This window comes from Rhinopithecus roxellana, chromosome 8, assembly GCF_007565055.1.
Source record: "Rhinopithecus roxellana isolate Shanxi Qingling chromosome 8, ASM756505v1, whole genome shotgun sequence".
Lineage (NCBI taxonomy): Eukaryota > Metazoa > Chordata > Mammalia > Primates > Cercopithecidae > Rhinopithecus > Rhinopithecus roxellana.
In genome coordinates this window covers 30,896,800-30,921,567 of record NC_044556.1, presented here as the reverse complement: position 1 = coordinate 30,921,567, position 24,768 = coordinate 30,896,800, and the positions used below count along the sequence as shown (strand labels likewise).

The following is a 24,768-nucleotide window of genomic DNA, read 5'->3' as shown; positions in this document are numbered from 1 at the left end:
GCTCCAGAATCACAAAGCAGGGAAATGAAAGGTGAATGTGAAGCTAGAAAATGTATAGATAACTGGCACATCCAAAAATCACTGGCTGTCCCTGCACAGGTTTCAGCATAACTCATGGAACACTTCATTCAGGACATGTTCACTGAACCAGTACCTGGATTGGCTGGATGAGTGTTGCATTTAAGACATTCCCTCTATTGGTATAGTCGAATATCCAGGACACTGACTTCAAAATTTCTAAATAAGAGGGAAGGAGGCCGGGCGCGGTGGCTCAAGCCTGTAATCCCAGCACTTTGGGAGGCCGAGACGGGTGGATCACGAGGTCAGGAGATCGAGACCATCCTGGCTAACACGGTGAAACCCCGTCTCTACTAAAAAAAATACAAAAAACTAGCCGGGCGAGGTGGCGGGCGCCTGTAGTCCCAGCTACTCCGGAGGCTGAGGCAGGAGAATGGCGTAAACCCGGGAGGCGGAGCTTGCAGTGAGCTGAGATCCGGCCACTGCACTCCAGCCCGGGCGACAGAGCGAGACTCCGTCTCAAAAAAAAAAAAAAAAAAAAAAAAAAAAAAGAGGGAAGGAGAAGACAAGAGGTCTTCCCTTGCATTTGCTCAGCAAGCACTGCTTGTTTTCACTTACATTATATGTTTATTTTGGATGTCAGGGGTTTACAGCTGATGGAATTTGTTGGAAGGCGGGGGCAGGGATGCGTGTGACTAATTGCACTGACTCAAGAAATAGAGAAATAATTCAGCTTCAGAACGGCCAGAACAAGAATCAGCCAAGGAAAACCAACTGAAGATTGGTGGACTTTAAGTACCTGCAGATCAGGGAAGCTTATGTGACGATTTCTTTGCAATAAGTAGTTCCTTTTCCAATCCTTGTGGCAAAAACTCAGGGCTTACATTAAATACTGTAAGGTCAGTTCTCTGTTTATACAATAGGCTGAAAAGGCACCCCTCACCCTCTAACACACACACCTGGATACATATCTGTGCAACACATTGTGGATCATGATTATGTAAATAGAAATTCTTTGAATATCAATGCTCTGAGAAATCAAATAACGAATTTTAAGTCAGCCATGATGCTAACTTTTTCCAGTTGTGTTCTTACTGTCATGCAGTTTCCCACAATAACAAATGTTGATAGACAATGGTCCCAATAAATGCCATTTCAGAGGTATTTGCAAAGTGCTGTGGGACTTTATAGGATGGAATGACGGAGGGGGAATTTCACAGAGTGACACTACCAAGAAGCATTTTCTGCCACATGAAATAATCTCTACTTAGAGGTCCTATAATTTAGTCATTCAAGGCTGATTTCAGTATTTACATAATAGAATCAAACTAGAGCCAGAATCAACACCCATCAGTTGGCCAGTATCACCTGAGAATTGGTCAACTAGTTAGTGTTTAAGGTTGCACGTTGGCATCAGTTGAAAGATGTATGAACTGCCAGTGGTGGGACCTCATCTCTACTAACCAAAAGCTTTATATTCATAAAGGACAACTTTTAGGGAAGAGATTACCATTGCCATTTTTTCTTCCTCTGCACCTTTAAGTGAAAAAACAAAATAGATACTGCCTTTGGAACTAACTGCCTAAGTACTCTTAGGAACTTAAATTTCTGGTTTATTATGCTATTAATTTCCAAATACTGTACATCTAAGCATAGCTTTAAAAAAATCGGTTAATGAGCAGAACCAAAGTCCTAGGGCATGCCGTTCGTGAGTTCCTTTGAAATTACACACAAATTTTAGGGTACTTTTTTTTTTTGAGACACAGTCTCCGTCACCCAGGCTGGAGTGCAGTGGTGAGATCTTGGCTCACTGCAACCTCTGCCTCCCAGGTTCTAAGCGATTCTCCTGCCTCAGCCTCTGGAGTAGCTGGGATTACAGGCGTGCACCACCACGCCCGGCGTATTTTGTGTTTGTATTTTTTGAGATGGAGTCTTGCTCTGTTGCCCAGGCTGGAGTGCAGTGGCTTGATCTCAGCTCACTGCAACCTCTGCCTCCTGGGTTCAAGTGACTCTACCTCAGCTTCCCAAGTAGCCGGGACTACAGGTGCATGCCGCCACACCCGGCTACTTTTTGTATTTTTAGTAGAGACGACCTTTCACCGTGTTAGCCGGGTTGGTCTCGAACTCCTGACCTCGTGATCAGCCCGCCTTGGCCTCCCAAAGTGCTTGGATTACAGGTATGAGCCATCGCACCTGGCCCATATTTTGCATTTTTTTTTTTTAGTAGAGATGGGGTTTCACCATGTTGGCAAGGCTGGTCTCAAACTCCTGACCTCAGGTATCTACTGGCCTCAGTCTCCCAAAGTGCTGGGGTTATAGGCATGAGGCACCGCACTTTGCGGGGTACTTTTTTTAAGACAGGATTGTAGCTTTCATCAGATTCCTAAAAATTGGGCCCAGAACTCAGAAGTTAAGAACCATTGCCTTAGAGGAACTGAGAAACTAAACCAGAATAAGAGATAAACAGGGCAACATCAAAATGAACATTTTATATTAAAAGTTTGATTGATGATATACTAGCCCATGTATAGAATTTAATTGCAAACATTAAAAATAGGCAAAGATATTAATACATGGAAAGGTGAAATCATTTCAGTGAGTTCAAAACTGAAGGATGCTAATTGTATTAAGCTGTATTAAAATTTTTAAAAATTATACTTTAAGTTCTGTGCATAAATCATACTTTACGATACATGTGCAGAACATGCAGGTTACCTAGGTATATGTGTGCCATGGTGGTTTGCTGCACCCATCAACCCGTCATTTACATTAGGTATTTTTCCTAATGCTATCCCTCCCACCTCCGACAGGCCCCAGTGTGTGATGTTCCTCTTGTGTCCCAATGTTCTCGTGTCAAGAAATGTGAGATGTCTTTCATAGCCATTTGTTTTCCCAGTTTCTTAGGAAGTCACTCTCCAAATAAATCATGCATATATATAGCAATAACTAGCACAATTTACATGTTCTCACATCTACCATAATTTTCCTCAAAAGCAAACATATTTAAAAATCGTAAGGGCTGGGCGTGGTGGCTCACACCTGTAATTACAGCACTTTGGGAGGCTGAGGTGGGTGGATCACTTGAGGCCAGGAGTTCAAGACTAGCCTCGGCAACATGGTGAAATCCCATTCCTACCAAAAATACAAAAAATTAGCCAGGTCTGGTGGCATGCACCTGTGGTCCCAGCTACTCAGGAGGTCAAGGTCGGAGGATCACTTGAACCAGGGAAGTGGAGGTTGCAGTGAGCAGAGACTGCATCACTACACTCCAGTTTGGGTGACAGAGCCAGGCCCATCTCAAAAAAACAAAAACAAAAACCACAAGAAAACAAATGTAGTGACTATCATCAAACTATCAAGGTGATAGTTCATCTCCATTTGAAGTAATTTAAATTCTTTCCACATTTTACCTAAAATACAGTCAAATAAACATTTCACATGGAACCATATCCAAAGCAGTAGCACCATAATTTAGGTATGCTAAAAACAGATTTTCAACACAAATCTAGTGGCTTTCGTATTATACAATAGGTTTTTCTAACTTCTGGGTGTCTATAGTACTAATTCACTTGATGCTCAATTTAAAACACAATGGAATTTTCTTTAAAAAGAAAAAAGCGTATCACTTTTGGATGAATTCATTTAATGAGATTTTTCTAAAATGGAGTGGTACAAATGTTAAGCCCACATATGGAGGACTCTTACAAGTGTACTCATTTGCTCCATTTAACACTTTTGCAAGGTGGCTTCTGAGTGCGCATTAGTTGGCCAGTATAACCAGTGAGATAAAACAAACGTGAATGTGCGTGCCAGGTTCACTACACTGTCAGAATACTCAAGTTTCAGCCCTAGCACTGACACTACTTTGGGCCTCTATTTTCTTTTCTAAAAAGAACTGGGTGCATTATCTTAAAGAATTTCCTTCAAGTCCAAATTTTAAAAAATGCTAACATATTGTCCAAGTAAAAGGTATCCCAATAAACATCTTTTGACATGGAACAAATTAATCAAGTGACACACGTAACAACCACTGACAAACGGAACTGCCATTATCAAGAATTCTAATAAAGATTATTGATTACCACATGCCCAATCCCAGTCTCTGCATTTCTTTAAAATCCACTTGTCATGTGGGAACTAAGACATCCCTGTACACAAAGTGTGACTCTACTGACGTTTCATCAATTTCCACAAAAAAAAAGTTAAAAAAAAAGTTAACAAATGGGGGAAAAGCCAAGACCCAGGATAAAGGATTTAATCCAGTATTTATTCCACACTCATGATGGTTCTCTGTAATCAGAATACAAGTCATAAGAACAATCTATCAAATTTGCTGATAGTCTTAAATAATGCAGCACAGCATTACTTTTAATACTCCTCTGTTCTAGATTAAGTTTAAAAACTCAAACAGCAATCTCCATTATCAATAAAAAAAGTTTGGAATTTTAAAAAAAGGACACTATATCAAGCTGTTTCATAATTTAAGGATTTTCCATTTATAAAAATGCTTTGGAAGCTTGAGGCTTGAATCTGTTTCTCTACTCATTTGCCCCACCCTCTCCCAATTACATGTTAGTATAGGGTTCTGCAAGAATGCTAGGCTTTAGACATTAATTTTTTTCTTTAATATAGTACTTTAAAATCTGAGAAAGAATTCAAGAAAAAAAGATTACATGTCATGTATTTTTTCAAATAAAAAAGGAAAACTAAGTGAATAAATTTTAGGCATACTAAGTGTCCCTTTGAGGTAGAATGCTAAAAGGACTTTTGATGAAATCACAGCCTAAAAACCTCTGCATCAGAAACTAACTTCTCATAAATTCTCTCTAAAGGTAACTGTGGAGAATATTAAGTGTAACATATTAACAAGAGCCTTCCAAGATAATATACAGTGGACAAGAATGTTAATCCTACAATGCTGCCTTCATGTACATTGGCAGCACATATTTCTCCTATAACAGACATCCAAGTTCCATTCTCAAAGTCTTTAGCATTCTATTACGAAAAGCACAGCCATGCTAACTTCAGTACACAAACCATAATCCCACACCTACAAAACAAGAATAGATTAGTGGCAGTTTATTGCCTTATACAAATTTAACCAACATGGCAACCATGCCAAAGGAATTAAAACATTTTCAGGACATATGTACAGACTGTACATTTCAAAAACAAACAATAAAAATGCAAGAACAATCTGTGCATCATGTATCAAACTTAACAATTGGGTGAAAACACCAATGCAATAAATGGAATTACAAAGGCACTTCCCTACACAAAAGAGGAAATGAAAATGCAGCCTACAGGGAGAGCTTGAAGAGTGCGAACTACTGCACAATCTCAACTTGGGGGAAAAAAAGCAGATTTAATCATTTATAGGATTCAATGTGATCCACTTTTACAAAATATTTTCACACAGTCTCATCTTTGTTTTTATGCTGTTTTTCTTGGCTCTCTCGTTCTGTACTTTGGCTCCTTCGACGATCATGTTTGTCTGACTGGTCCTTACTATCACTGTGATCTCGTTTATGGGAACGTTCTTTGCTTCCACTACGCTTTCTAGATTTTTCTTTGCTGGGACTATGTTCCCGTTTTTTTGATTTTTCAGCACTGTCAGTTCTTCCTTGACTGCCACTTCGACTTCGTTTATTTGATTTTTCTTTACTTTCATTTTTATGTTTACTTGATTTCTCTTTGCTTCTACTTCTACTTCGTTTCCCTGCATTTCTACTTCGACTCCTACTTCTGTGTTTCCTTTCTCTGCTTCTGCTTCTACTGTGTTTTTTCTCTTTCTTGGAATCTTTTTTGTCATCTCTGTGCCGCCTATCATCTTTGTCTTCTTTATGTTTCTTCTCTTCTACCTCTCCCCTACTTCTCTGTTCCTTGGACCTTTCTCTTGATCGCTCTCTCTCTTTTTCTCGGTCATTTCCTCTTTCCTTATCATAGTCACGATCTCGTCTTCTACCTCTCTCATTTTCTTTCTCTCTTTCTCGATCCCTGTCCCTTCTATCCCCTTTCCTATCACGACTTCGACTGCGACTTCTATGCCTTTCCCTACTTCTGCTGCGCCTGCGTTCTAACCCCCGGTCAATACTTCGGGATCGTCGCCGTTCTTTCTCCCTTTCTTTGGCTTCACGCTCTAGTCGCTGGCGTTCTTTCTCTCTTTCTAATTCTCTGTCAAAACTAGAAGACCCATGGCCCTCCCGATGATGACTTCTACTTCTTGATCTTCTTGGGGACCTCCGTGGACTCAGAGATCTCCTTGGAGACCTAAGGAAGGCGGAGGGAGAAAGAAAATTTCAATGAATAAAACATGAAATTCTTTTCATAGTAATTTTCAACAGCATTATTTATTCAGGTCCTCATGCTTAAGTCCATGTCAAGAATCATTAAAACAAAAAAGTTTATTGTTCTCATTTACAGATGCATAATGTTACAGAAAAAGCCCTGAAAAGAAGAAAATAATCTCTGGGGGATAAAAGTGACAAACTAATAAAATAAACAGTAAAATTCCTAACAACTTACTATTTCTCAGAACCATTAACTTTGTATAAAGCATATATAAAAAATAAGCATAATTCAAGAGTGACATTACCTTGAACGTCTGCGTTCAACATGTCTGTCTATTTCCTCAGCACCTTCCTTCCCATCTTTCTTGATTTTTCTAGGTCGGGTTTTAATCTGCTGATCAATATTCTTTTGAACTGGAACTGGAATTCTTGGAAACAAGGTAGAAAACCACTCCAGTTTTGTGAGAAAAGATCGTAGCATTTCTCCAATGGTCATTACACAGCCTCCACCAGCCTTCACATCTAGGTCCTACAGAAACACAAGAGATAACCTAGCCGTCAAAAAAAGTATTTCCATCTATACATTAATACTATAAAAATATTACCATCTTTGGAATCTCAATACAAAAAAAACTAACAGAAAAATTTTATTTTCGTATCCTAATCTGACAATGAATGAACAGAAATAGCTGGGCTTAGTGTGTGCATGCAGGTGAGAACAAACCCTGCAGCCTCACGGGCATAAAGGGAACTGATCTCACTCAGTTAACAATATGAAAAAGCCCTTTCATTTCTAAACTATGTGGAACGATTGACTTAAATTTACATTCCACATACCTACTATGTATTTATTTCTGTGGACATACTTGCACACATCAGATACCTTGCACCATAACCTAGCTACATATCATCTACTTTAGATAATTCCTGTCTAACGGTTATCTTTTAACAGCTCTAATATAAAATGAAGCCCTAATAAAACTGGAAGCAATAGCAAACCAACTGCCATGAAGCAGTGAGGTTTCTAATTTAGTTATGTAGAAAATAAATAAATGAACAAATAATTGGAAACGCATAATCCATGATGACCATTGTCTCTGAAAAGGGTCATTACCGCATGAAGGCCTTCTTGCTATGCCCTCTCACAGCTCAGGACATGTTAGTCAGCTATTGTCAGTCCCAAACCTATAGTGCAAGCACACAAGGAAAGTGAGATTTGTTATCTAAACAGGAAAACAAGAGCTAAAGGTAAAACTGCTTGCACTCACACACATTTAAGTGTTCAGATATACAGTATATCCAAATATAATCGCTGCAGATATCTAAGGAAGAAAACAATAAGTTAGCTTAAATAGAGGACCTCAGATTTGTAAACACAATAAAAAACATAAAATAGAGGCATCCAGAAACAAAACCAATACAACACCAATTATGAAGAGGAACATGCTTTTTTAAAGACAGAAGAGAGAAGTGCTTCAGTTATGAAAAACTCATCTAAAGATAAAAAACCCTTAAAGATTGTGATTTAAAACACGTTTTGCTTCTTCTGAGTTATTAAGTAACTCAGTTAACAGGCAAAAAAAAAAAAAAAAAAAAAAAGTAGAGAAAAATAAAAATTCTCCATGTCTAAATGAGATCTTAAGGTGTGCATGTAATAACAAAACACAATAGATTTCCATTAGAACCATCCTTAAATTCAATAAATTCTTTGGATGAACTCTGTAAATAGGCTACTGACACATAGCACTCAAAGTCTTTATGAACCTTAAAAATCAAAATAGCAGAGTGGGTAGACAAATGGACAATACAGCTCATCATTTCATTTTTGAAATGCTGGACTTCATCATGTAAGTTAATGCATATATGACGTTTTGTTTTGAGAAAGGGTCTTACTCTGTTACCCAGGCTGGAGTGCAGCGGCAATGATCTTGGCTCACTGAAAATTCCACCTGCTGGGCTCAAGTGATCTTCCCACCCCTGCCTCCCAAGTAGCTGGGACTAATAAGATGGATACCTCTATGCTCAGCTAATTTTTAAACTTTTTTTTTTTTTTTTTTTTTTTTAGAGATGAGGTCTCACTGTATTGCTCAGGCAGGTCTTAAACTCTCAAAGTGTTGGCATTACAAGTGTGAGCCCAGCCAATGCATACACAATTTATTTTTTATTATTCTCCTCTAGTATATGCATGCATATATGATTTAAATCTTAGTATTTCAGATTTCAAATTAGGGAGACTCAAATTACAATTTTTAAAAATTCTTTTTTAAAGGTACATGTGGGGGTACTAGGAGTCAGAAAGCTGGAATTAAAATTTTGTCACCTTGAACAAGTCATCCAAACACTTAGCCTATTTATGTAACACCCAGTTCTTCAATTCAGCACTTCTATGCAAGTGGGAATACTGATATTTGGAAGAAGTTAGAGGGTGAAGAACTGAAATGTTCCAGAAGAAACAAAAGCTACAATTAGTATTCCATGTGCATGTATTTTATTATCACCTCGATCTTGAGCATGCCCCATTTTGAAAAATCACTATTAACTATACAATTCAGGATCAATGCAATACACAGAACATAATTAAGAAGAGAAAAATTTCCAATAATTACCAAACACATTTAAACAATTTTAAAACAAGAAAATAAAACTTCAGAAATTTACCCTGAAATATATAAAAGCCATCAGGTCTCAGTAAAAGGACATTAATTCCAAAAGTATCTGACTGAAATAAATTTAACTACAGGAAATTCTTGAAGACATTAAACCACCAATAAATAAAAGATAATAAAAATATGAGACTAATCAGAAGAAAACAAATTATTACCCTTGTTGACATACCTCTTCATCATCAAGGAAGGATTCAAACCAGTCCCATAGATCTGTAGGGGGCTGTGTATATCTAGAATTACAAAAGACTATTATTAAACATATGTGAATTAAAATGAGATATTTCCTGGAAATGTACATAAATGCATGCTCACCTTATATACATAAATCCAAGAGCTCTAATATATGGAGAGTCTGTGTGTGTTATAAGACCCATCACTTGCTTTCGAGTTAACTTCAGGGTAAATAATTTGTATAACAGGCAAAACGCTGTAGAAACAATTCCTCCTGTTCCAACACCTCGAACCTTTAGGGGAAACAAGAGTTAAGAAAAAGTAGTAAAATAATTAACAGACTCTTAACACCAATTGATTAATCCTGTTAGGTATTAATAACAAGCCATAATCCAGAACTAAGAAAGGAGCATTAAAAAGTAACACTTTCTAACCCTATTTCACTGAACATTTGAATTTAGATTAAAAAAATTGTCACTCAAGTATATAATTGACAGGCTTTTAGTTCTCTAAATATAAACTTAGTTATCAGAAACAGAAAAACTGAAAAATGCACGTACTTCTACTTACCCCTCCGCACATCCCTGTCTGGCCCGCTGTTTTCCTGCTTCCTTTCTCCCATGGTTCAACGTGCGTGACCTGAAAATAGAAAAGAGGAACACAACAAACATTCATACTTTGAATTTGTTTAAAAGTCTGACAAAAGTATACCCAAGTCCATAATAGAGCAGCTCTTCCAAAATTATTTTGGCATTAAGTATATGTTTACTGACATTAAGTGTGTAAATCATTTTTGGAAAAACTGCTTAGACATTTAAACAACACCCAAAAGCTACTAGGGTTTAACAAAACCTTAATAGCTTTGCAGAGGAGAAATCCCACTAAACTAGCTTTATAAAGAGCTGATATCTATATCTGGGAGTCAGAAAATTTCTACAGTCTCACTTGGTTGCAAAAACTATTTGGTAATATTTTAACTTATGAGTTGCTTTTAAAACATTTTCCTTTAAAAATGGATTTAAGTCTCCAATTTAAAGCAAAAAGTATTAATGAAGTTTAAGCATTAATTTGAAATACTTGAAAACACCTTTAATAGTTCAATTTTATTGTAATTTAAAATCTACATTATAAAATTAAGGAAAATTACTGGAAAATCTCTAAAACAGTAACGGGTTACTTGTGATGCAAAATGATGGAACTTTTTATTTGTACATTTTTTCCACCAGGGTCAGGTTTATTCCTGATTAAAGATAAAATTACAAAGGTCACACTTACAGAGATCCTTGTTGTAATTAAGCTTCAGCCTAATTATGTGTGAACCAATCCAATTATTCCCCAGAATATAAGTTGTGTCAAAAACTGAGTGTGAATAGTCACAGGCATATACTATCATCAATGATGATACAGTATCATATTTGCTAAGAGGAACATCTTACAAAAACCATTCCTTATCTAAAAATAGCAACAACAACAACAAAAGAATATTAGCTCTAAAATAGAATCCAAAAAGGCCTTTTGGGAAGACCCATCTTTGTTTTTTTAAAAACACACACAAAAAATCCTGTTTTTTCACTACATATTTCTAAAATTCTATTTCCACCCGCACATGGTAAATTTTGTAGTCCTGAACAATGGCTTCAGATAGAAAAGCATGCATTTAAGTTTAAGCACTACACTATTTCGCAGTGCTTTAACATTTCCTTTCCTCCCCACAGATTGCTAAGTAAAAGATGTTTCAATTCCTTAAAAGCTAGCCCAAGTCAGGGCTGGATGCATACAAAATAAAATTACAAGGTTGGAAACTTACATATTTCAGTGAGTATTTGATCTGAACGTCTTAAGTCCTGATAATATTAGTAAAAAGCTGGGTCTATTAGTTTTTTAACGGAATTTAAAAATTCCTGGTAGAATCTTGTTTCAAAACACATTTGAAACTTAAAAATGAGACTTTCCTCTATTACATTAACATTTTGCCTATGTTAGAAAACAGAACCTGCCGCAAAAAGAGCAGGAACCCAATTTTCAACTGTTTGAAGTTTACTGCATAAATAAGACTAAGGATTAAATGTTATTCACCATACTGTATCCACGCTAAAAAGGTCTTACCTTTTAAAAGCTAAAAAAAACTAATTCATAGAATTACAATCAGTCCTACTCTCGTAAGAGGATTCCAAATTTATCTGTGTACTTTATCAACCCAAAGTTGAACTGTATTCCTCAAGATACGTTTTCTATAAAAAGCAACTAATCTCTCAAAATCCTTCAATAACCTAATTACTCAACTGGGGAAAAAGGTGGGCAAAACGTAAGAAAATGTCCTTTTGTTACCATCTCTACACATACGTTCAAATGACAGAAAACACTTTGTGTAGTCTGTCAAGTTTTTAAGTCAATATAGACAAAAATGGATTGTATATTAGATGCTCCGGATAAAAATATTTAAAGACCACTAAGGCTATTATTAATATTCTTTAAAATAGAAATTAACCTTTGGAGGCCTGGAAGGTATTTTTTACACTACCTAATTTGCAGGGAAGTGGAAAAAGCCTACCTAATTGGTGAAGGACCAAAAGCAATGGCCAAAAAAAAAAAAAAAAAATCTAATTAGCCGTTCATTTAACCAGGGAAATGCATTTATGGCGATTGAGCATGATTAATAGTGCATACCTCTACCTGCGACCCTGGGCTGCTCCGAGCCTCGCTGCAAGACTGAGTCAATCCTGCTAACGAAACAAGAACTGAGACAAGAGTGCAGTGAGGAGGCGCCAGGTGAGCTCCCCAGCACAGCCAAGCCAGCACCGACCCTGCCGCAGAAGCCCAGGGCCCAGATAATTCTAAATTAGCCCAATGCACAGGTGGCTGAGACCTCTTACTCCTGACTTCCTGCTGGGAAAATTTCCAGGCCTTCTGTACACCTCTTGAAATGGCACCTCTCCACCCTCATCCCCCCAACCCCACCCGACACACACGCACTGACCATTTCCCTGTCTGGATCGGATAGTGAGTACCAACAACACGAGGCCAATACTGAAGTCATTACACGCCCTGGCCAGGGGTGAGCGGGAGAAGCACCAACAAGTTGGCGCTCAGTAGATCCACGTCAAAAGGAATAATTTTAAAGCTGTAAACTGGAAAGGCTTCTGTTACTCTTTCCTCCTCTCCCCAATCCCTCTTGCCCAACTCCCCCCAAGGGTGGGCAGAAGGTTGGGGGAGGAGAGAGATCAATAGTGGCGGGCTCTCCCGGCTCTAAAAATCTAAAATGGAAACGAGAGGGCGGCCCCAATCCGACCCCTCCCAGAGAAGGCTACAGGCCGCAGCTCCCCCTCCGCCGAACCACCTTCCCCCACCCACAAATCTTCAGATTTCGGGGGCCGCCTTCGCCCGTTTCCTCCATACCCCCTCTTCCGAACTTACCCCCAAAGCCAAGGCCTACACGCTTCGTACCTTAAAGTAGATCTCGTCCACCACCTCGTGGTAGGTCTTGAGCTCGTAGAGCTGTACTTTGAAGTAAGGCGACGACAGGATGTTGGTCAGGATCATGGGGTTGAGGTTCATGGTCTTCTCGTTGCCCCAGAGCGGGAGCACATTGCCCTGCTTGCCCGAGACCGCCGGCTTGGTAGCGCCGCCGCCGCCGCACTGCTGCTGTTGCTGAGCCGCAGCAGCGGCCGCCTGGTGCTGCGGCTGCGAGTTGCCTGTCAGCGCGGGGCTGTTGTTAGCCATGTTGCGGCGGAAGGAAGGAGGGAGGGAAGGAAGGAGGGGGGGGAGGGGGCCAAGCTCGATCTCGCTCTTCGGGACAACGGTCTGGGACCCTACTCCATGGAACGTCGTCGGGAGAAGGGGCCGCCTTGTTGTGCCCCAGCCGGGCAAGAGAGGGCACCCAGGGCGCCGACAAAAGGACCCAGGGCGGAGAGCAGACAGCGAAACCCAGTCCGCGAGAACTCCACGGAGAAGGCGAGCCGGCGGCAAAGGAGCTCGATCTCTTCCGCCAACTGCCCCTGGGAACAAGATGGCGGACCCGGCGGATATGACGCCACGCACCCCAGCGTTCCAAGCTGAACTGCTGGCCAATCAGAGACGCCCAGGTGGGCTGGCGCGTCCTCTTCCTAGTTCCCCGCGTTCTCTGCACCCTGAAGTCGCTGCAGTGACCTCCCTACCTGACTCTTAAGGGATTTCCCCTGAGAATTTGGGGGCCGGGGGAGAGGGTGGTAGGTTTAATCCGTTGTTGTTGTATTTTGACTGGGGGCTTGATTTCTTTTGTCGAGAACTGTACCAGAAAGGGTTCGCATGGCTGCGATGTGCTTGCTAATATCGTGACTCTTGACTCCTGCAGAGTATCCGAGAGGGTCTCCTGGCGTCTGTTTTAAGGTTCTCTGGAAGGGACAATGGTCAGGGACCCCACTCCTCCGGGAGATTCTGATCAAAGGTCACGTCCTTCGCCAGCCTCTAGTGTCCAGCCAGAGGTCTTAAATTTATTCAACCGTAAGATTGAGATAACATCTGCCTGGGCTGTTGAGAGCACTGAAAAAGCTAATATACTTGTAGCGCCTAGTAGACTGCCAGGCATCAGATAGGCGCCTTTTCTTTTCTCCCTGCTCCAGATCTTTCGATTCTAGGAATGTGTTCGGAGTGGTAAACATTGGGTGAGATACTGTGAAATGGGAATGGGGGTGTGAATGTGTGGGGAGTTTGAATGTTGCAATCTTAACTTCTGTGGTGCATACACAGAGGAGAAGAAAAGAATGAGATGGAAACTTTGGGGAAATCCCATCTGGATGAAAATAAACCAGGAGGAGAGAGAGAAGACAAACAGAAAAGTAGGTAAACCAAGAGACAGTTGTATGACAGAATACAAGGAAACAGAAAAAAATAAGTAATGAATTGAGTGTTTGATTAATGTTTAGAGCTGTACAGTACGAAAGTGGTTATCCTGTCCGGTTCCTTTGTTTTAGGTTGCAAGAGAACTAGAACCCTAAGAGGAGAAGCAGTTTTCACCTTCTTCGTAGCAAATCTTGTTTTTCTCTATAATGGTTTTTATTAACTTCCAAAGGAAAACTGAAGATCCTAACCCCTGTGTCATGAGTTATCACGTTAAAAGTCCATAGAAAAAAATTTTTTTGAACCCAGTTCTTACTTTTTGTGTATATATTTTTTGCCTTGATAATAATTATTGAGTTTATCGAGTGACACATTGACAAATCGTATGGCCTATTTTTAATTCCACAGATACATGATCTTTCTGTATAGTCTTAAACAGTCTTTACCCCTAGTCACTTTGGATGAAAAGCTTGGTAGAGAGGTTTGAGTTTGATATCTACGTGTCAGTGGCATCAAACTCAGGGAGCCAGGTATTATGATAAAGTGCTTAACATATTCAATGAATCCTTACAACAGGCTGAAGATGTTATTTTTATCACCATTTTAAAAAATGTTTATTCACTTGTAATTGAAGACCTCTACACTGCACATATATAAAGCTGTAAGTTTGGTTTGATCAGTTTTGACATATATGTATACGCATTAAACCATTACTACAATAAAAATAATCTTCCGTCATTCCCAAAAGTTTTCTTGTGCCCTTTGTAATCCAGCTCTCTTTCCAACTTCATACCGAAGCAACCACTTTTGTCAATAGAGACTATTTTGCATTTTCTTGAATCTTAAATGAAATCATAAACAGTGTTCTCTTTTTTTGCCTCCTTATTGCATGTGTCAGCAGGTTGTGTTTTTTTAAAATTACTGATTAGTATTCCATTGTATGGATTTATCACAATTTTATTTATCTAATCATTGATGGGCACAGCATTTTTATTTGTAATAGCCCCAAATTAGAAACAACACAAATTGTTAAAAATTCTGTGAACATTTGTGACTAGATAGTGTGGACTTTTTGTTTTTGTTTTTGTTTTTTTTTGAGACAGAGTCCCACTCTGTTGCCCAGGCTGGAGTGCCCTCTTTCAGCAGGAAGTAGCCAGACAGACTTGACACCCCTCTTCACTATGCTATTTTCTCTTTCTTGAGACCATGATATGCAGCAGGCAGACATGAGCATGGGGGAATATAAAGGGTCTAAGGGATTTGTCAGGGGAAAATGAGCAGAGCAAAATCACCTGGTGACCATCCAGCAGGCCCTGGAGACAAAAACTTCTTATCTGAGGATTTCAAAAGTAATTAGACTTCCCTATTATCTAACACAGGCATCTGGTTCCAGTTTTTTTTCCCCAAAATTTGTAAGTAACTAGAATTTCTACACATCCCTCTTGAATGCATGCATATCAAAACTCATTGTGTGACCCTTGCTGCCATTAAGGCACCAGAATGTCTACAAATGTAATATTTATCATGACCTACATGGCTAATATGGTCCAAATTGCTTGTAAGCTCCTACTTTAAGGTCCATAAATATCCCTAAGGAAAAATTCACCGTGGCACACTCAGTCCTCTCTTGCTGAGGCACCCCATTGTACTCTTCTGCAGCATTCTATTTAATAGAAGTTTCTTTTTTAAACCTATACTGTTGTCTGTAAATTCTTCTTACCAACCCATGAGTTGACCACTTTCTGATGCTGGGGCTCTGACACCTCACCCGGTGTCATGCCTATGGCGTGAGGTAGGGTTGATGTTCATTTTTTCCCCCAACAGGTACTGAGTTCATCCAGCACAATTTGTTGAAAAGACTTCCCTTTCCCTTTGGAATTGCTTTAACGCTTTGTCAAAAATCAATCAACCCTGCCATGTGTGGGTCTACTTCTGGACTGCGTTCCATTGATCTTGGTGTTTATCTTTTCACTGATACCAAACTATCTTAACTACTATTGCTTACAGTAAGTTTTGGAATCAGGTAGAGTACAAGTATCCCAACCTGATTCTTCCTTTTAAAAGTCACTTTGGTTACTCTAGTTCCTTTATATTTCCATCAATTAAAAAAAAAAAGCCTGGCATATTGATATGTATTGGTGCTCAGTGAACATGTATCATTCTCGAATAAATGATAAAAAGATTAAAATGGATTGCCATGTGTAACTAAAATAACAGAAACTGAATATGTGATTGTTCAGAACAACCACAAATCTAGAGTAATATAAGAAGCCATTGACTAACGTACCCGAGAACTAAAAATCTGAAGTGATTGGTGGTTTGTGCTAAAGAGTCAAGGGTGTTGGACAAAGCTACCCATCTCCTTGGTTATTATTTCAAAACACTGAATCAGACGAGTTATGAATTGAGATTTAAAAATTAACAGGAGTTAACTAGGTGAATAAAGGGGAACAGATATTCTAGGTAGGGCAAACCTGTGCAAAGGCTGTGAGTCACGAAAGAACAGATGGTGTGTTTGGAATGGGTTGTCACTATTAAGGCACTCAGCTATTTTTTCAGGGGCAAATTAAAAACCAGTGGTGGCTTGGCATGGTGGCTCATGCCTGTAATCCCAGCACTTTGGGAGGCCAAGGCCGGTGGATCACTTGAGGTCAGGAGTTTGAGACCAGCCTCGCCAACATGGCGAAACCCCTTTGCTACCAAAACAAAACAAAACAAACAAAAAAAAACCAACCCAAAATTAGCTGGGTGTCATGGCTCATGTCTGTAATCCCAGCTTCTTGGGAGGCTGAGGCATGAGAATTGCTTGAATCCGGAAGGCAGAGGTTGCAGTGAGCCGAGATCGTGCCACTGCACTCCAGCCTGGGCAACAGAGTGAGACTCCGTCTCAAAAAAATAAAAATAATAATAATAAATAGTGGTTCATACTAATGAATAATGGCTGAATAGTAGGGCTGAATATCTGCTTGTCATCTCCGGCCACCAGAGGAAGGGTCTATGCCCTTCATCTAATAATTCCAGGCCCCAGTCACACAGTGATTGACATATAGTAGATACTAAGTAAATATTTACTTATTGAGAGAACAAATAAATGAATGAATTATTGGTTCTACTTGGCTGGAGAGTAAGACTGATCCAAAGCCTTTAATGAATGTGAGAAGAGTCCAGGAAGTCAGTTGAAGCCATGTCAGGGGAAAGAAGATATATATCTCAAAGATGCAGCAGTTTTATTCAAGGGGGGAGTATTATAATATAAGATAACATAAGAATGAACCTGAATTATTTAAATTATGGCCATTTGATTATGGCATGGGGTTATATATTTTAGAAAACTTTACGTGAAAATTATTGAAGTTATCTAAATTCACCTTGAAAATGTTATAGTAGTCTTATATTTAAAAATCTAACCGTTAACTTTAATTCCCATGAAGAATCTAAATTCTGATACAATGTTTGCCAGGGACATTTTTGTGTGGTTGCCAACTCTGTAGCATGGCCAGGGTTACAGATGGAAGTGATGTGCTCAGCAGATGGGTCATAAATTTGTTGATACTGGATTCATTTTAAGCTGCTGCTAAGAAATAAGAAATATCCAGAGGTTATATCTCAACCATTTGGAAAATTACACAAGGGGGGATAATTGTCACTATCTTTTTTTTTGAGATGGAGTCTTACTCTCTGTTACCCAGGCTGGAGAGCAGTGGTGCAATCTCGGCTCACTGCAACCTCCACTTCCTGGGTTCAAGTGTTTCTCCTGCCTCAGCCTCCCGAGTAGCTGGGACCACAGGCACCTGCCACCAGCCCTAGCTAGTTTTTGTATTTATAGTAGAGATGGGGTTTTGCTATGTTGGCCAGGCTAGTCTTGAACTTCTGGCCTCAAGTGATCCTCCTGTGTCAGCCTCCCAAAGTGCTGGGATTAGAGGTGTGAGCTACCGCACCCAGCTCCCCCTGCTTTTTTTTTAAGATGGAGTCTTGCTCTGGTCACCCAGGCTGGAGTGCAGTGGCGATCTTGGCTCACTGCAACCTCTGCCTCCTGGGTTCAAGCGATTCTCCTGCTTCAGCCCCTCAAGTAGCTGGGATTACAGGCGCCCACCACCATGCCTGGCTAATTTTTTTTTGTATTTTTAGCAGAGATAGGCCTTCACCATGTTGGCCAGGCTGGTCTTGAAATCCTGACCTCAGATGATCTATCCACCTCGGCCTCCCAAAGTGCTGGGATTACAGGCATGAGCCACTGCACCTGGCCCAGCCTCTCTTTTACAAGACAATTCTTTGTATGTCTGATCAGAGACAGAGTACTGGGCTGAATGGGTGATTGTCACTTCCGGGCCAAATGAGATTAGGTAATGGATTCCAAACCTTTTTTTTTTTTGTTAATTGCTTTTGCTACAAAATGAAGTCAGGATAGAAGAGTTCTGACTAGTCCCTTCTTTATTTGGCCTTTATAAACCCATGGATCCTTGTAAGTGAAATTGTCTCATTCACAGTGCTATTGACAGAGCAACCCTATGTGGCCCATAATTTATACCAAGGGACCCTGGCTCTCTCACCACAGCCAGTTGGACCACAGGTGGCACTAATCTACATGCTAGCCAGTCACCTGTTATATAGCTTCCTTGTGAATAGATGACCTAGGGTTTCCAGATCCTTGTAGGAATCTGAGTGGGGAACAGAATCAAACAGTTAGCAGTAGGCACTAAAACAGAAAGAATGGAATGAGATAGGGAAGGAAACATTCAGGTTCATACCCAGGTTCTGAGTAAGCAGTATTCCAAAATAAGCAGGCGCTATGAAGTGGAGAAAAGATTAAGTTCTCAAGTCAGTATACTATGAAAATAAGCATAATCAATATTACCCTTTAAAAATTTGTTAAATAACTTACAAGTAGTACAATCACATAGTTTTGTGAGGTTCTCCTGTATACATGGACATTCAGATTGTTTTAAGGGATTCACTTTTTCACTTTGCAGGTCCTCAACCTCTATGCTGTATTTGTATCTAAAAGTGGTGATGTAATATGTTCCTGCCTCCTCCTCTTCCACATTGCAAAAGAAAGGTACACATCTCACTCATCCAAATCTCATAATAGTGCATTGTCTTGAGGTATAAAAACCTCAAGGTACCAAAGTGCCATTTTTTAAAAATGGTGTTGGAAAGACCAGGTAAATTTTCCTTTTGCAAGTCAGGTGGTTTCCAGTGTGCTGCTTTCAACAAAATAGGTGAAGGACCTAACCAAATTGTCCACTGAGAGATCTTTAAACATACTTTTTTTTTTTTTTTTGAGACAGGGTCTTGCCCAGGCTGGAGTGCAGCAGCCTCCGCTTTCTGGGCTTGAACTATCCTCCCACCTCAGCCTCGCAAGTAGCTGGGACTACAGGCATGTGCTATCATGCCCAGCTAGTTAGTTTTGTTTTTTGTAAAGACGGAGTCTTGCCATGTTGCCCAGGCCAGTGTTGAACAGCTGGGCTCAAGTGATCTTCCCACCTTGGCTTCCCAAAGTGCTGGGATTACAGATGTGAGTCACTGCACCTGGTCATTAACCATAATTTTTGATGAAAGCTCACCAAGTCATTTTAGCATGTAACTTGGAAGTCTTTTAAAGAATTGTCACACTGTTATAACAAAACTTTGAGATCCGTTTACTCACATAAATGAGGTTTCTCAACACATCTAATAAAAAAATAGGGATAGTATTGATGCTAAACTGTCTCATTTTATAAATCATAAACAGCCATAGGAAGTAGTTGCTAAAAAGACACATCATCTCATCAAAAGATGTTATAATAAAATGCTACTTTTTGTGTTTAATAATTACTTATCAATATTTATATCTGTTATTTTGATATCAGTTGTGTCCTAAGAGTAACTGTTTAAACAGTCAAATAGAAGAAAAAACTTTCAGAACAGCCTTATTGGAAATGAAACATTTTTAAAACGTAGGTAATTTTATATAATAATGTGACCAATAGGAGATGTCTGAACATAAAAACATTTGTCACTAGGATAAAATTTTACCCACTCCATATCCAGATAGGAACTTTCTTGCTAGCAAATACCATTAGTTTATTACCACATTTATAAGAATCACATGTTTGCTTGCTTTCCTAGGAATATTTATAAAGGAAGAAGACGGATTATAGATCTTCTACTTAACTTCTTCCTTCTCAGTCATTGATAGATGAAAAATGGTGTTTCATTGTTTATTTTAATTTACATTTTGAGTGATGTTGAATATTTGTTCACATGCTTATAACTGATTTGCACTTCTTTTTCTGCCTCATATAAATAGCAACAAAATATTGAAAAGCTGCAAAGTAGATGACACAAGTGGCCGTTACCTTAGCAGACTTGAGAAAGAGGAATCTTAGCAGGCTGTGGAGCAATCTGATTTACACAGCTAAACCCTGCATAAGGCTCAGGAATTGGGAGCACCATATAACCCTAGAAGAGAGCATGATGGGCTAAAAATATGAGGAATGGTAGAAAGTCTGTTATAAGAATCAGTGAGATGCGGTTGGGCGCAGTGGCTCATGCCTGTAATTCCAGCACTTTGGAAGGCCAAGACGGGCAGATCACGAAGAGGTCAGGAGTTCGAGACCAGCCTGGCCAGTGTGGTGAAACCCCGTCTCTACTACAAATACAAAAATTAGCTGGGTGTGGTGGCGTGTGCCTGTAGTCCTGGCTACTTGGGAGGCTGAGGCAGAAGAATCGCTTGAACCTGGGAGGCTGAGGTTGCAGTGAGCCGAGATCATGCCACTGTACTCCAGCCTGGGTGACAGAGCGAGACTCCATCTCAAAAAAAAAAAAAATTTAGTGAGTTGCTCAGATTCCTTCCCTATCATAGTAGAAGCCCAGAGATTTAGCCTTGTAAGAGGGTAAAACATAGATTCTCCAGCTTGGAGGACACCAGGCCCATTTAAGTGTGAAGATCTCATGTAGAAAAAAAGCAAGAAAATTAGGGGACTGACCTCTGAATAATGGGAGCTCATAAAAAGATAGGGGAGGAAATAATCAAATAATTTAATCAATAATCAATAACTTAGTGCTATTTATAATCTTTCAGGCTGACCAATTTATTTGATTCATATTAACTGTAAAATGCCATTTTCTAAGCTTTCACAAATGTTGGGGATAGTCAAAGGGCCTTTGTTCAGGTGATTAAAGGAGGGGGTTTGCATTACCTCTCCCCTAAGCAATCATACCAAAGTGGCAAAACTAAAGAACTACGATTAAAAAACAAGAAACAAAAAGAATGGATAATTTATAGAAGCTGTTCAATGATCTGATAAAGCTCAATAATCATACCTTAAGTTGTCAGTGTATAAAGGCTGAGGCTGTAATTGGCTAAAGCTCTAACTGGCTAAACTACCAAGGCAGGAAAACCCCCCTTACAAGCAAATATGAGATAGATAATCAACCGTAAAAGAAAACAATAACTTCTGGGTCATCTATAGAGTCTCACTGTCCTGTCCAGGCTATAAGAAGCTTTTCTTCTAAGTGAGGCATTTCAGTTCAAGCCAGCCTGGCTCTGGGATAGTAAACTCACAGGTAGTGAGTCTAACTGTGGGCTTTCTCTTATTTGTTTGAGGGGAATAGAGCAGTGGAGTGGCCATGCAAGGACCATTTCCCACCTGAAACCTGAAGGTTCCCGTGTCTGGACCTAGCTATTCCAGGTTACAACTAAGGGATACAGGGAAAAGAGCACTGAGTCCTCATCCCCAAATCTGTCCAAACTAGCGTGTAACTTTCAGGAAATCCCCTCTCTGGACCAGCTATTCCTAACATCTAAAAAAAGGAGCCTGGACTAGTAACGCTTAACATTTCCAAGTTTAGGATCAAAAAGTCCCTAGGCGAACCCAAAGCAGGTCACCACCTTCTAAACGTCTCATTAATCCCAGTATGGAACCTTAGCGCCCCTTGTTGAGGGATCTCTCAGAGCTTTTGACACCTCCCCGAGCACCCTCCACACATGGCCCTGAAGAGTCAGTTATTATTCCTCCCTAAAACAGCATAATCTGGGGGATCAGGGTCTAAACCACGTGTTAGGAATAATGCTCAAAATCCTAAGGAAATCGAACACTCGAACAAAGGATTCTTAGTAAAGCAATTTTACTTCTGCACAGAGGGGTGCCTCCTTAGCCAGTTGCCATGAAAGCACACCTGAACAAAGGGGTACGAGAGCCTTTATTCCTGACGCAAGTCCTGCCCCTGTACCCTTTCCTCATTGGTTGGGGTGGGGTCGTACAATCTAAACTAATCCCTGCTGGCTAAACATTTGATTTTGTGAGATAAGGTGGGCCCGTAAAAGGAAGTAGAGAGGAAGGGAAGGGGTGTCTGTAATGAGCTAGAAAGTTAGTCCTCTTTCCGAATAAGGAAAGGAATGTGAGCTGGTACTGATAACGCCTAGTACTGTGGCGTGCCTGGGCATTTAACAAAGGCAAAAAGGAAAAGAGGAGAAAAAGGAAAAAGTTGGGGGGATACTATGAATAAAAGATTGATCAGATTATTTGAAGAGAAACCTCATCATATCACATAGGCGTGTGGACCGGGGCTTCTCTAGGTAAAGACTTGAAGGTGGAATGAACTCCCTCAACGATCTCCGTGTCTTCTACTTAAACTTTTGATGAAAAAATTTAGGTATTAATTTAAAGATGGCTGAGAGATATTTCATAAAGACACATGTAATAAAGGACTTTTATTCAAAATATACAAATAACTTTTTTTTTTTTTTTTTTTTTTTTTTTTTTTTTTTTTTTTTGAGATGGAGTCTCGCTCTGTCTCCAGGCTGGAGTGCAGTGGTGTGATCTCGGCTCACTGCAACCTCTGCCTCCCTGGTTCAAGTGATTCTTCTGCCTCAGCCTCCCAAGTAGCTGGGACTACAGATGTGCACCACCACGCCCCGCTAATTTTTGTATTTTTAGGAGAGATGGGGTTTCACCACGTTGGCCAGGATGGTCTTGATTTCTTGACCTTGTGATCTGCCCACCTCGGCCTCCCAAAGTGTTGGATTACAGGTGTGAGCCACTGTGCCTGGCCACAAAGAACTCTTAACACTCAACAATAAGAAAAAAACTCAATTAAAAATTGGGGAAAAGACCTAAACGACACCTCACTGAAGAAGATACACAAGTGGCAAATACGCATATGAAAAGATGTTCAAAAGCTGGGCAAGGTGGCACACACCTGTAGTCCCAGCTACTGGGGAGGCTGAGGGAAAGCAATTTGCTGGTGATTTAGCTGCTGAGCCTTTATATAAGCAGGTCAACATAGCAAGAGAGGCAATGAAACTTGAAATAAGCTTGTTGAAGAAATCTTGGAGAAGAACTGGTATATAATTTTACAATTTTTTCTTAACCATTAACAAAGTTGAAACACCTTATTCAGGTGGAGATGAAGGAACTGACTGATTAAAAACATTTATTGGTTTTCAATTTTTTTGACAATGAAAGGACATGCACTCATCCTACTTTTTTATTTTTATTTTTATTTATTTATTTATTCTTTCGAGATGGAGTCTTTCTCTGTCACCTAGGCTGGAGTGCAGTGGCCGGATCTCAGCTCACTGCAAGCTCCGCCTCCTGGGTTCACGCCATTCTCCTGCCTCAGCCTCCTGAGTAGCTGGGACTACAGGTGCCCGCCACCACGTCCTGCTAATTTTTTGTAATTTCAGTAGAAGTGGGGTTTCACCGTGTTAGCCAGGATGGTCTCGTGACTTCGTGATCCACCCACCTCGGCCTCCCAAGGTGCTGGGATTACAGGTGTGAGCCACCGCACCCGGCCCCTACTTTATTTTTAAGGCTTGATATTATTTTTTTCTTTCTTTTTTTGAGACAGGGTCTCACTCTGTTGCCCAGGCTGAAGTTCAGTGGCATGATCACAGCTCACTGTAGCCATGACCTCCCAAGATCAAGCGATCCTCCCACCTCAGCCTCCCAAGAAGCTGGGACTACAGGCTGGCACCGCCATACATGGATAATTTTTTATTTTTGTAAAGACAGGGTATCATTGTGTTGCCCAGACTGGTCTCAAACTCCTGCACTCAAGCAATCCTCCTACCTTGTCCTCCCAAAATGCTGGGATTACAGGTGTGAGCCACAGTACACAGCCTGGTAATTTTTCCTAACCCATTTCCTGTTTGCCCTGAGAAATAAGCACTAGCACCCAGCTGCACTTTCTTTTTCTAAACAGGAAATGAGTTAACACGTCCAATCCAGCTTTTGTCAGTAACAAAGATGACATTTTAATCTCCATTTGTCTGAGTTAGCTCTCCGTTGATTCTGAATTCAAGCCCTGTCAAACACCTAACATCTAATAAACCCAAAATAGGGTTAAAGGATCTGTTGTTTGGGGAAGGGGGCACTTCCTTTCCTTGGGTCACTTCCATGGGTCAGAAAGACATGTGACCCATGGCAAAAATAGCCAAAGCCTGCTGGCAATATCTGGCAACATCAGACGTGAAGCATCATTGTTAAAACCCGTTACAGCAATACAAAAAGGAAAGAGCAGGTTTTTGAGAGGTGGGGAACACTTATGCACAGTCATCCCTTGATATCCTTGAGGGATTGGTTCCAGGACCCCCCCCTCACCCAGGGATACCCAAATCCTCGGATGCTCAAGTCCCTTGTACAAAATGATGTAGTATTTGTATATAACCTCCCATATACTTTAAATCATCTCTAGATTACTTATTTATTTTTTGTAAAGGTGGGGTTTCACCATGTTGCCCAGGCTGGTCTTGAACTCCTAGACTCAAGCAATCTGCCAGCTCAGTCTCCCAAAGTGCTGGGATTACAAGCATGAGCCACCAC

At 40.2% G+C, this 24,768-nt stretch overlaps 1 protein-coding gene and 1 long non-coding RNA gene across 9 annotated transcripts; one reads left to right on the top strand and one right to left on the bottom strand.

Moving 5' to 3' along the window:
- Window positions 1–3,644: 3,644 nt before the first annotated feature.
- On the bottom strand, window positions 3,645–13,165 carry PRPF38B (pre-mRNA processing factor 38B). Of its 8 annotated transcripts, none has more exons than XM_030936073.1 (8): window positions 12,590–13,153; window positions 11,813–11,865; window positions 9,706–9,784; window positions 9,287–9,438; window positions 9,144–9,204; window positions 7,423–7,493; window positions 6,614–6,837; window positions 3,645–6,288 (listed from the first exon to the last, which is right to left on the bottom strand). In XM_030936073.1, exons 7-8 carry the CDS (start codon window positions 6,802–6,804, stop codon window positions 5,430–5,432), a joined length of 1,050 nt encoding a protein of 349 aa, XP_030791933.1. In that variant the 5' UTR covers window positions 6,805–6,837; window positions 7,423–7,493; window positions 9,144–9,204; window positions 9,287–9,438; window positions 9,706–9,784; window positions 11,813–11,865; window positions 12,590–13,153; the 3' UTR covers window positions 3,645–5,429. The 8 variants fall into 8 exon arrangements, with proteins under 8 accessions (XP_030791933.1, XP_030791932.1, XP_030791929.1 ...); XM_030936072.1 differs by having other exon boundaries at window positions 9,716–9,784; XM_030936069.1 differs by lacking the exon at window positions 7,423–7,493.
- Window positions 13,166–13,244: 79 nt separating this feature from the next.
- LOC104669853 lies at window positions 13,245–14,707 on the top strand. Its single transcript, XR_749046.2, has 3 exons — window positions 13,245–13,350; window positions 13,871–13,959; window positions 14,095–14,707. It is a non-coding gene; the product is annotated as an uncharacterized LOC104669853 (long non-coding RNA).
- Window positions 14,708–24,768: the final 10,061 nt, after the last annotated feature.

Coding starts and splice junctions, on each gene's coding strand:
- PRPF38B (XM_010372957.2), bottom strand. CDS start 12,865: ATGGCTAACAACAGCCCCGCGCTGACAGGCAACTCGCAGCCGCAGCAC. Junction 9,785..12,589: donor TGGACGAGATCTACTTTAAG/GTACGAAGCGTG, acceptor TTCTATTTTCAG/GTCACGCACGTTGAACCATG. Junction 9,205..9,286: donor CTTGGATTTATGTATATAAG/GTGAGCATGCAT, acceptor TTGTAATTCTAG/ATATACACAGCCCCCTACAG.